General features: G+C 35.6%; 2 protein-coding genes across 13 annotated transcripts in view; both read left to right on the forward strand.

Annotated features, from left to right (window-relative positions):
• CLASP2 (cytoplasmic linker associated protein 2) overlaps positions 1–11732 on the forward strand; it is a 143584-nt gene extending 131852 nt beyond the window's left edge. For all 10 annotated transcript variants that reach the window (XM_083862094.1, XM_083862093.1, XM_083862095.1 and 7 more), the window contains 5 exons: positions 3333–3526; positions 4323–4451; positions 6135–6341; positions 7530–7646; positions 8707–11732. In XM_083862094.1, the coding sequence (XP_083718220.1) occupies positions 3333–3526; positions 4323–4451; positions 6135–6341; positions 7530–7646; positions 8707–8793 (734 nt within the window). In that variant the 3' untranslated portion in view covers positions 8794–11732. The remainder of the gene's footprint in view (positions 1–3332; positions 3527–4322; positions 4452–6134; positions 6342–7529; positions 7647–8706) is intronic.
• The window catches only part of UBP1 (upstream binding protein 1), a 52343-nt gene continuing 48560 nt past the window's right edge, over positions 8817–12599 (forward strand). For all 3 annotated transcript variants that reach the window (XM_083862186.1, XM_083862187.1, XM_083862189.1), the window contains exon 1: positions 8817–9719. In XM_083862186.1, coding sequence (XP_083718312.1) covers positions 9640–9719 — 80 coding nt within the window. In that variant the 5' untranslated portion in view covers positions 8817–9639. The remainder of the gene's footprint in view (positions 9720–12599) is intronic.

Raw genomic sequence — 12599 nt, forward strand, 5'->3', positions numbered from 1 at the left:
AGGGAAAAGCAGTTTCACAAATCTTGTAATCTACATATTAATAGTTAAATAGTTTTGCCATCCACATACAGAACCAGGTTATGTTTGAGATTCTATATTTAGGGATCTTGTTTTACATGGGAGAAGCCTTCTTCTAACTTCTGACAACTTATTTTTGGGTATTGCATTAAACCAGATGCAGTATGTGCTATGCCAGCATGATCCACTTTTGTAACAGCTCGTGACTGGCTGGAATGAAGCATCCCTATCCAGTATTGGTTTGTCCTGGTTGGAAGAGTAGTGCAATGCATTATTTAGGTCTGCTCTTTAATGGATCTTGATGAAGTACTTGCTTTCATCCCTGTGTTGTTCACCCTTAACATCCTGCACATTCTGTCATTTGCATGTTACTTTTAGAATTTCATCTGGGACTATTTACAAGAAGTCTGCAAGAGAAAAGATACACTTGGCAAAATACCTTGTGCCTACAACTCCTCTGTTCCAAGTTACATGCTTTCCCCATAAACTTGAAGGGCTCATTTGACTTGGAATCTCCACAGAATTGCTGCTTGTTCTTGACACAGAATTATGTTAGTACTGGATTCCTAGCTATTCTGTCATGCATTACTGACAGAAGGATGTGAAAATACAAGGCTAGATGGGAAAACCTTAGCTGCTCATACAGTCCTGTCAACAGCACTGGGGCAGGAATGTGTATTCCACAAATGGTTTGTCTGGCAGTTGAAAATTTTCGGTGGAGGAGATGCTGCAGTGTGCCTCACATGACTCACATTTGAGTATTTTGCCTCTCTTAGAGTAAAAAGGTTTTCAGAATAAAAGCCTAAATCTTCCAACCACTTGCACTTTGGTTTTCTTCCCCCCAAGGGAAATGCTCTTTATCTGAAGCATACAGAAATGTGGCTCTCTAAGTCACTTCCAGACTCCTTAAAAGCAGTTCACAGCTGCTGTTTGGAAAAGTGTTCTTCTCCAAAGAAGCTTATTTATTTCAGCTTACTTCCATGGATTGCACTTTACAAACATCTTCCTTTTTACCTCCCAGTTTGTATATGGGCTTAAGATTCCTGCTTCTCTGTCTTGCCTTACACTTGGCATCTTTTTTCTTTCAGACCATTCCTTTGATAATTTTCAGTTCTTACCCTGTTCTCCAGAATGTTTGTGATTGTTCCTAAAGTGATGTCGTCTACACATGTTCTAAGTTGGCTCCACATTCCTTTGATAGCACTAACAAAGGCATCCAACAGAACCAGGCTCTGCACACATCCAAGCAAGGACATCACTCATATCCTCCTGGATTAATAGAAAGCCATTTATAATCCAGTCACCTTGCAAGTGATTCATCAAGTTTTGCACTTGCTTTGTTTGCTTTTTTGGCCATCATGTTTGCATAACTTTTATATTGAGATCCTGTGAGTGGCAGTAGGAAAATCTCTCCTAAATTCAGGACATTTCTACATCCTCCCTTTTAACCCCCACATTGTTTATCCTGTCAAAAGGGTATTATTTGAGAGGAACTTGTTTGAGAGGAGCTGTTCTTCATCAATTATTTATCTCTAATGCATATTTTAATTCATTCAAATGAAGGAATTGCATCTGCTCCTCTTAATTTGTGTTTTGTTTCCTTTCTGAAAAAGAAATTTTGAGAGTAGCCTTTGAACATGACTTCTTTTATGCTTCTCCATTCTTATCTGGAGAATGTTTGGAAATGAAGTACTGGGTGCTAAGTCATACAAAGGAATAGAGAAGGCAAGCTAAAAAAGCATGTCCCTCTTGGTTATCTTCATGTTTTTCAGTTATGTAGTCCAATACTAGAGCTTCTTTCCTGCCCTCATTCCTGCATGGACATGGCTATTACCTTCCCCTCTCTTTAACCCCTCCATCCATACATTTAAGACAACACCACAATGAAAATACTTTATTTAAACAGATATGAGTAGTTTTGCTAATGAAGTGTCGATATGCATTCCCTGAAATAGGATTTGCTATACCTATTATCCTTACAGTTTGGTAGAACAAGTGTAATAGTGCTGCCAGCAAAAGTAATGCTCTTGCTTCCATAAAAATGATTGTCCATTCTGCTCATCTGCTTTAAATAATAACTCACCTAATGTAGTTTCAGTCTGCCCCTTAGTCAAACATTAATTATCCATTAATACACGGGCAGCAGAAGTGTTTATAGTTTGCTTTCAGGTGCTGGTGCTCCTGTTTATTCATGCAAGACAGAATGCAAATAGGAATCTGGGGTTTAAAACAGCATGATTTTTACAGTAGCTGATGTGTGATATTAAGATACTTAATTCTGTGGTATTCAGCTTTTACAGTTTCCTTTGTACAAGTGCTTTGTACAGTACTGAATACAGTAATACAGGATGTTCAAGGGCTGTGGTTTCTCAGTGTATTATATAGTTAATTTGTTATGGAAGATGTATTTCATGTGTTAGTTAATACATAAAGTGATTTCAGGAAAAGTGCAATGCATTTGCATTATATGCCAGAACTTCCAAATTTTTGCCTTAGGAAAAGGCATGTTTCTGTTAATTTATCCAAAAGTTTCAGTGCCAAGATGGAATCTGTATACTTGCCTTTCTTAAAGGTTAAATGGGTCTCGATGACAGAATGAAGGTACTAAGTTGATACTTGAGTTTTCATTAAGACCATTTTTAAGTTTCTTGACTGCAGTTCATTTTGTTTGCAGTCCACTGTTTACAAATATAAGTTGTGTTACTAATGTTTTTTCGTTATCATGGAATCCTCTCTAATCAAAAGTAAAATCCTGAGCCATCTCTCAATGAATCGTTTTTGGGATCGATGGGCCTAATAGCCCTGATTTGCCTTTATTTCAGTTCTTTTGTACCAAGAACCATTGTTGTACTTTTTTTTTCCTGCCTGTTTGTGTTACCAACCTAGCTGTTGTTGTGGAATCATGGCTTGCGAAAGTCCAAACAATTCTGTAATACTAACAGAGGAAATTTTTCATCTTGAATGGAGGGGTTATATGGGAAAGATAGCCCTTCATGTATAGATCAAATTTAAAAGGATGCAGAGTACTTAGTGGGTACTGCCAGCCTAAAAACTCCTGCAGTAGACTAGCCTAGCCTGCAAGGGGGATTTTGCTATCTCATTGTAGGGGTTTGAAGGGGATTGTAAGCTTGTTCACCAGTATTAGCTGCACTGAAAATGTCGTAGCCAAACTGCAATTCTTGAAGACAAATGTGGGGAAAAAACCAAAAGCATGCTCAAAAGCGAGCAAGTCATACTAGGAAGTATCCTTTAGTTGTACAACAGGCACTAGTATTTATTTGCAGTAATTGTATTTGCACATTCCTTTTTGACAGAGCCTCCCATGGACCATTCTGATCTGGTTGCAGAGCTACTGAAAGAGTTATCAAACCATAATGAAAGAGTTGAAGAAAGAAAGGCTGCCCTGTATGAGCTCATGAAGTTGACTCAGGAAGAGTCTTTTGGTGTTTGGGATGAGCACTTCAAAACAATACTACTTCTGCTGCTTGAAACGCTTGGAGATAAAGAGGTAAATTCAGAAACATCCAGTTGAGAATGTTAATAAAGTGCATGGCTTCCTTTCAGTACCTTTGACATTTGTATGAGTTGCAGAAAGGGCACAAATCTAGTTAGTGGTGGAAAAACAAAAAGACTATGGAAATACAAAAATGCCATGAAGTCTGATTGCTCTGATGGTGAAAAGGGCATACTTAACTTCTCCAGGATTCCTGTTTGTGGGTTCTGACATGGTACATTGAACAAAACATTTCTGCACTGAGATTCAAAGCTTACCTGTTTACAGACCCTGAATGAATCTAGAATTTCAAAACATCATGTGTAGCAAAGCATTTAATTTTTTTTTTCTAAAAATACAGTAATAGTCCTTGTGAGGAGACTGAATTCCATGCAATAGTTCTGTACAAAGCCCATGTTTCTGAAATTATTCAGCATCAAAAAGACACTAGTACTTATGTTTGATTTTTAAAATAATTGTAAAAAGAAAATATAACAAATGTATTTGCATGATGGTTTTATCAGCCCTTGTGTTTGCAACTTAACTTCTGACAGATAAGTCAACTAGATAAGTCAGATTAGTTTAGCAGTATGTTTATGATATTTCACCTGAATTTTCTGCTAAAAGAGAGATTGAAGAGGGTTTTTTTCCGACTTTTATTTGTTAACACTGGATTCAGACTGCATATGTGTGGAAAGCATAATCTGATATTTTTCCATTATTAAAGACTTCTTCAGCAGCTGAACAAATGTTAAAAGCATATGCCTGTTTAAAGATGCATAACTCATTTATTTTAATATTGAATCTTTAGCATGCAATTAGAGCTTTGGCACTGAAAGTTCTAAGAGAAATTCTAAGAAACCAGCCAGCAAGGTTTAAGAATTATGCAGAGCTCACAATCATGAAGACATTAGAAGCGCATAAGGATCCTCATAAGGAGGTCAGTAACCAGTAACTTTATTTGTTTAAGGTTATGACAAATTATTACAAAATGAAAGAGCTGTCCTGAAAATGTGAAATAATCAGTCCTTACTGAGGAAGAAATTTTTTTAATAACAAGCATATTATTACATGTTTCATGACAATGATGTTATTAGTTAACATGAATATGCAAGAAAAAAAACCCCTGCAGTTCTAAAAGCTCTTGAATGGTTAATATCATCTCTAATAACAATTGTTTTGGGTGCCATCCCACACAACAGCGTAACCAAGTGTGTCACTATAACTCTTCAAGGAGTAACTAAAAGGTGCTTTTTCCTTGTTTGACATCTTAAGCCAAATATAGGTGTCCTAGAGATATAAAAAAAGCTTTTGGATTTCAGTGAGATTTATGGTTGAGAGATGAGACTAAAGAAGACAAGAAATGGTCAGCCTTTTCCATTCTGCTCCATTTGAGAGCATTGCTTTGAATGGTGTTAAGGGATAATGCATGGGAATTGTCAGTGGGGGCGGTGCTTGTGGCAGAAATAGTGAAGGGGTTCAGGAGAAGGGTAAATGTAACCTTGCTCAGAGTTACTAGTTATGCCTGCATACACAATAAAGGACAGTGCATGTAACAATAGGAAACACAGATACAGTAACAAACCCAATATTCAACTTCTGACATGAGTGTCACTGATGCTGCAGACAGAATCCATGTTTATTACTAAATGAGTACTTCTTCCTCATGCAAGGGCACTTTGTGCAATTTACTGTGGAGTTTCAGGTTTTTAAGTCAACTTTTATTCCTCCCATCCCATGACTTTATCACTCATTTGATACTCATTTCTCTTTTCCCTTTGCTCTCTAGATTTGTTTCATGCACTATATTTATTGCAGTGTCATTTCCCCATCGTTCTGTCTCTGTTACTGTGGCCTTTTTTTTTCTCATCGTTTTGTGTGTTAGGAATGAGAGAGTAAAGGGGACCAGGATGGAGAGAAAGTTCTGGAGGTTTTTGTACATCACTGGTGTACAACCACTCATTTTGTACAGTGGTTTCCCTTGTTAGATGGCAGATACCCCCACAGCACTAATGTAGAGATCAGATGTTAATTTTGTCTGTGATGCCCTTTTTGTGATTTGAGCTTGTGTACATTTTGAAGTCCTACCTAATTATTCTTGTTCTGCTTGTTCTACATATTCTTCAGGATTAAAGCACTGTCTTGTCATAGTTTCTTTCAAAATTATAGGAGAATAAAAACAGCTAGATTGGCTTGTACAGTTAGCAATCTACCCATGTCATCAAACACACCTTTCAAATGAACATGAAAACATGTTTTATCGGTGATCATTGACCTAACAAGCAATAACAAATGACATCACAAAAAATTATATATTTACAAAGGTGGTGATATTTCAATACATAGTTGGAGGGTATGCAGAATGCAGAAATTACAGATCCTATTAAACACACAGGTTTGGAAAACTGATGTGTATTATTAAAGGCATAGTAACCACAGAATATTGGGAAGAATTGTGTTTTTAAGAAATAATGTCCAACAGCTGGTCTCTTCACATGTTTCTATAATATTGCAGAGGTTTTGATAGGAATTGTTTTTTGCTCAAGACCATTACTGCCAGAAAATGGACCACAGACTAAGACACTTGTATAAATCACTTTTCTGTGTCTTTTTCCTTCAACAGGTGGTGAGATCTGCTGAAGAAGCTGCTTCCATGCTAGCCACTTCCATTAGCCCAGATCAGTGCATCAAAGTTCTCTGTCCAATTATCCAAACTGCAGATTACCCCATTAATCTGGCTGCAATCAAAATGCAGACAAAAGTTATAGAAAGAGTATCTAAAGAAACCCTTACTCAGCTTTTACCAGAGATTGTGCCGGGTCTAATACAGGTAAGGAGAGAAGAAAGAAGAAAATAGAGGGGGAAAAGATCAAACAGACAAAAAAAAATAAACTGTATACATATGAATTCCAAAGATGTTTTAAAAATATACCACTTCGTTCTCATGAACTATTTCACTTGTCTGATAGTTGATGACTGCCTTGACCCAAAATACTTTGGAAAGTGGGAACAATCTCTTTGATTAACAGGGAGCTAAATTGCAACTATGATTAGGACTCAGGAAATCTCAGTAAAATGTAAAGTCCTGGTTATAGGTAAGCTCAGCAGACACTTTTAGTTCAAAGATAGTTCTTTGTTGTTTGTACTTTTTCCAAGTTACATAATTTGGTGTGAAATTGTCCATGTTTTATATCTGTATGATTGTAGAATTTTATCAGCTGGGGCTTTTGGCAGGCACGAGGAAAGAAGCAGTTTTATAAAGTTGAATAAAATTAGAATAAAAGTATATCCAAGTTTTCTCTTCCTTTGTCTTTAAAATTGAATTTTCTACAACCTTTTTATTATACATTATTTATTATTTATTTTTATTTATTGTTATTTTATTATTTATTATAATTTTATTATACATTAATTTCCTTCATGGATCAAGACTTTTTGGAGTTGGCAGCTGTGTTCTGCAGATCTCTGTCTTTATTGAGTGTGATCCAGCTCATACATCTGCAGGAAAGTAGAGGCAGAGAAGGGCCCTGAGTCTGAGTGAGACAGCCATGCATGGGGTGATAAAAAAATGGCAAAAGAAACGAAAATCATTGAGGAATGAGATAGGGGTTAACGAAAGAGTCTTTAGCTGTTAAGAGGTTCTTCATTCAGAGTCAGAAAGCTCTAAATTGTGAGTGGTCTTTTGCTTTAAGTAAACACCTGTATAATCTAGAAAAGTTCTCTTAAGTGCTCACCTATTGCATGGCAGCAGCTCTGTTTTCAGTGTAACTTACGAACAGGATTGTGTGGGTTTTAAATTTGGCCTGGAAAGTGATTATTGATGGTGATTAATATGCAGCCTGCTTTTTAACTGCATGCTCTGTATTTGCGTGTTTGGTTTTTTGTTGGAATGCTTCACTGAGTTACACTGGCATTAATTTACCGTAGACTTCAATGTATTTATTACAGTAAATAAGTAAATAGCTTCCTGGGGCTTTTAATCATTAACTGATAAGATATTAATTTTATTGTTTTCTAGGGTTATGATAATTCAGAGAGCAGCGTTCGTAAGGCATGTGTTTTCTGCCTTGTAGCCATTCATGCAGTAATTGGTGATGAGCTAAAACCGCATCTCAGTCAACTCACTGGCAGTAAAGTAAGTAGAAGATACCATTTAAAGAAATCTTGGCTCATAATTGCATCCATGCATTTGCATTTCGGTTACCATTGCCAGCAAGTTTCAATGAAGTGTACACTTGAAAGAGAATATCAGTTGTATTCATTTGATTTCACCATAAAATATTCAAAACTGAGAGTCCACAGATGTTTATGCAAGTGTACAAACTTCAGCATTAAGATAATTACTGAACCGTGTTTCTTACTGCTTTTTAATGCATTTAGTTCCTTGTAGGCTGCTAGTAATGATAATGGCTGTATTCAGCAGGCTTTTCCTATCAGTGTTTCTTGTCTTTGTTTTCATGCAAGCTCTGATTGAAAAACAAGGAGCATAATATGTCCATCTTACATTCAGCAGTTTTCATTCATTCTTCCTCCTTACTGCTTTGCCTTTACCAGTCTATTCAGTACCTCTAATTTGAAATAATAAGAACCAGTCTGTGGTCCTTTTAGTTTCAAGATGTTTATGATTTTATTGATAGCTTTTTCATGCAGTTTCTTGCATGTAAACAGCTATATGTTAATTGTGAATCTCTATGTCCTTGGGAGTAAAACAGGACAATTAATTTTGTGTGTCTGTCAGGTCTACCCTTAAAATAGTCTCTGTCAGTGATTGTATTTAAAGTGACTCTAGACAATATTGAAAGCTTTAGTAAATGCCAGCATCAGCAATTCTGACTAGAGGCTAAAACCTCACCATTAACTTAAAAAAAAAAAAAAAAAAGAAACACAAAGCACTACTGTATGTAGAAAAGCGTTATAAGTGGAGGAAAATATTCCATCTATCTTAATCTAGCTACCTTATATCATATTCTCCTTTACATCCTAGAGAAGCTTGAGCAGTTTCCTTGTGACAAATTTTACTTGTGTCTGATGTTTTCATTGGCATCTATGCTCCTTTTGAATAACTTGAGTAAAGTACAATCTTGCTTTTAGGGAAAAGAAAAAGAATTCATGTCTGTTTTGTTGTACCATTCCTGTAGTCAGTCTGTACAGTTTGCAAATACTAAACAGAGTTAATTTCTGGCTTAAATTTGCAGATGAAATTATTGAACCTTTACATCAAACGTGCACAAACAGGCTCTGGAGCAGGGGATACAGCAGCAGATATGTCTGGACAAAGCTAATGAAGCTGACAAGAGTTAACCAGGTCTCCTAAAGCAAGGGCAAGGCCCTCTTCAGTGAAAGGAAAATACTTACATGCAACTTCTGGAACTTTTTTCTTGTTTCGGTTTTTTTTTTCCCCTTTCTTTTGTTTTGTTTTGGTTTATTTTTTTTAATTTGTTTGGGGTTTTGGTTTTTTTTCTTTAACCAACGGCTGTCCTCAGCCTGCATGAGACTGATGCAATAGAATTATTCCAAATCTAAGGAAAAACAGTATTAACATCAGTTGATCAAAGCAGAATAAAATTTCAAAATAATCTTATCCATCAGTTACCCTGTTCATAATCCTATGTGTCTTCCCATTAACTTTTGCCAGTGTTACTGTATTAAAAAAAAAGATTTTTTAATGCTAATTAAAAAGGTATGCTTTAAGCTTCAGAAGTTAAAATATAAATTCTGTTGCTTTTCTTCAGCTGCAGATAACATTACTTTTTTATTACTGTTTTGTTTGAGTATCATGTCCTTCGCTAGAAACAAGAAGTGATGTGAAACAAGGCTGAACTAGTCTGAACTGCAGTGAGACTCGTTCACTGTGTTGGTGGTTCATCATCTTATTTACAGCTTGTTTGGGATATTCTGGAGATTGAGAAATATGCCTATAAAAAGAAAGCTGGATTGATCCAGTTCTGTCACAGTGATATTGTTCATTGGTTGTATGTTTGTTGCATAAATAAGAATTTAGTGTGCGCAGCAGAGGACTGGTGCAACCAGTACCTCTTAATGTGGGAGACAGCCCTGCCGGGGCAGCACTGCCGACCTGGCGATGGTGTGGCAGCTTGCTGGTGAGCAGCAGAGTTCATGGTCACTTGATGGACGTGAACCATCCTTGTCACCTTTCGTTCTTCAAGCAGGATGCTTCAGAATGGAGTGCTCTGCCCAAGCATGCTCAGTATGTATTTATCTTTATCACTAGAATGTTTCCTCTCAACCTAATTGCTGGAACAAGTAGTCTTGTATTGTAACTCACATGGGATCTTATGACAACAGTGCAGAAAACTATTTATCCCTTACCTTCTGAAAAGCACCAAGATTTTCTGCATTGAATTTAAATGGGGGGAGGGGGGAATAGTCACAAATGCTATGGATCTTGCCACCTTTTAATTTAAAGAAAAAAAAATATATTTTGGATGAGTAGGAAAAGCTGCACCAAATTATTTGCATGGTTTTCTTGAATAGCATCCTCAAGACCCATCTGGATTAAGGTGTGGAAATGTTTCAAGGGTTTGTTTTTCCATTTTTGAAAAAGAGTTAGTATATTGTGAATAATGGTTCTTTGTATTTATGAAGTTGATAATGGAAAGAGAACAAAGATAAGTAAATGTGTCCCTAAATGTTGTCTTTTCCTTTTTTTTCCCTTTTTAAATTTTTTTCTTTTTTTTTTTTTCTTTTTTTTTTTGTTATATAAGCAGCAAGCTAATTAAGTGAGGAATGGGATGAAACAGTGCCCTTCCCAGGAATAGTGGAACTTTTTTTTCCTGACTTTTCTTTTTTTCCCTTTGACTGTGATGTTCTCTAGTTGTAGGAAGTGTATCCTGATAAGAGAGAAAATAGTGGTGCCAAGGATGATGATCTATGCTAGGCTGAAATTCTGTCTACCTCTTCAGGGTGACTAATTTTTGACTGAGCTGCTGCATATAGCACCCAGTAGAAGAACTATCTACAGAAAAATCTTTATTTTTTTTTTCCAAATTATCACTTAATGTGTATTCAAAACTCTATTCTTCAACATTGCAGCCAAATATCATAAGAAAGTACACACTTTACCTGCTAGGAACCCTGCAAAACAAAACTGAATAAAAATTTAAGTCAGATGCTTGTAGTTAACATGAAAGGTTGTTTGTACTTTAGTTTGAAGTGAATGCGATAGAAGGATGTGGTTATTAAAGAAGCAATGCCATTGCAGAGATTTATTTGGAGGAAAAGTTGTAGAAATATATGTAAAGACTTAAACCCAAGACTGTCATAACTCGTTGCTAGCCCTTTTTAGCAGCTACATCAAGAAAATAGTATCTCCTCCTTCTTTCCTTTGTTACGTGTAACATCCTTGTTGTTTTCTACTGTTTAATTACATTGTGTATTTATAGTTCTATGCTTACCATTGTGCATATACTGGCAATAAAATGTACATAACATTACTTAAAAGATTAGCAATGTATACATTCTGGTTCTTCTGTTTTATTTGATCACATGCTATAAGTAAAATTATAAATGTGATTCATACAGCATTGGTTAAAAAAAAAATTTGATCTTCATGTTTGGTGTGTCCAAATGATGTTTCTTTATATAGTCTTGTTACTAAATCTGACTTGGCATTTGAGAACATGCTGTGAATATAGGTATATTAGACAAATTTTTAAAAAATTGAATAGAATCTTTATGAACACAGTTTCCTTCTTCTAGGCAGATTTTTTTGTTCATTATTTCATTTATTTGTACATTATACATCATTTACATTTTATTTTTTTAGTATTTAAAAATATTTTTCAGTCTAGAGTCTTGCAGTTTTTAGATTTTAATTATACAAAAGGTCACTTCGAAAAATTGCACGGATTCTAAGCTTAATAGACCTGTATGTTATTCCTGCATTTTGTATAGGAAATATTTCTTTTCAGAGAATCATTGCAAGATGACTGTTACTTGTCATCTTTTTGAAGATGGTGTTTCATACTGAAAATATAAGTTATTGAAACATACAGTATATATTCTGGAAGAAACCTAGTTTTTTTACGTGTAAACAGAAGATATGTTTTTTATCCCCTATATGACTGAAAAAGTTTGCTCCAGGTAGGGGGGAGGAAGATATTTACCCAAAGTTTGTTCATCAGTTCTGCTTTTAAGCCATCTTTAAATGTTTTAAGTGAAGATATCCCATGTATTAAAGATGTCAATATATTTAAATGAATATTTTACTTATGATATGACTAGTTCTGTTTCCAGCAGAGATGGGGTTGCTACCTTTGTAAACAGATAGAATCTATTTATATTACATGAAGCCAACAGAATGTAAGAATTTGGAAAGAAAACTATTTCCACAGCAGCCAGTTTATCAGATTCATTGCATTGCTTTTTGCCTTCATTTCCTATTATTATAAGTAGATATTAGCTCAGTTAAATTCAAACAGTGATTAGTCATGCCTTATGTTCCTGCTGGAGGTGGTTTCTCTAATGGATTAGCATAAAGATCTGGGAAAAAGTAGGACAATTACAAGTTGCTGTTCTTTCAGACAGGGTTTCTATGTGTTCCTTCTAGTATCTTGTGAAGATAGGTCATTGCAGTCATTTGAATACTGAAATGTAATTCTTAAAGATTGGGTTTGGGCTTTGAAAAAGAAGAAGAAGAAAAGCAACATGCAGCATCGGGATGGGAAATGGATATTGTGGATGTCTCAGACTTGGATGTCATTTGCTTTAAAGAATTTTGAGTAGCACATTATGTTCAGATGAAGTCTTAGCAAGGAAGTTGGGATAATAAATGTAAATTGAAAGGAGAGCTGATCATGTAAATTTTCCTGAGTTGGATTGCTTATTTGTTTTTGAAGATAAAGGTTGGAACAGATTGAGTTGTGTTTATTATTTGCGGTCTGAGTCACAGAGCAAAAAGAACAAACATCTGGATCCTGCAACACTTGCATGTTCTTAATGGTTTCTATGCCTGTTTAAACATTAAGTCACAAACACAGCCATGAAAAAAGTCTCTTGAAATGCAGGCCTAAACTGCTCAGTTTGAATTTTCAGCAAAGGAATTTAAATGCTGAACGTGACATTGTCC

Source organism: Zosterops lateralis, assembly GCF_965231275.1.
Source record: "Zosterops lateralis genome assembly, chromosome: 1".
Lineage (NCBI taxonomy): Eukaryota > Metazoa > Chordata > Aves > Passeriformes > Zosteropidae > Zosterops > Zosterops lateralis.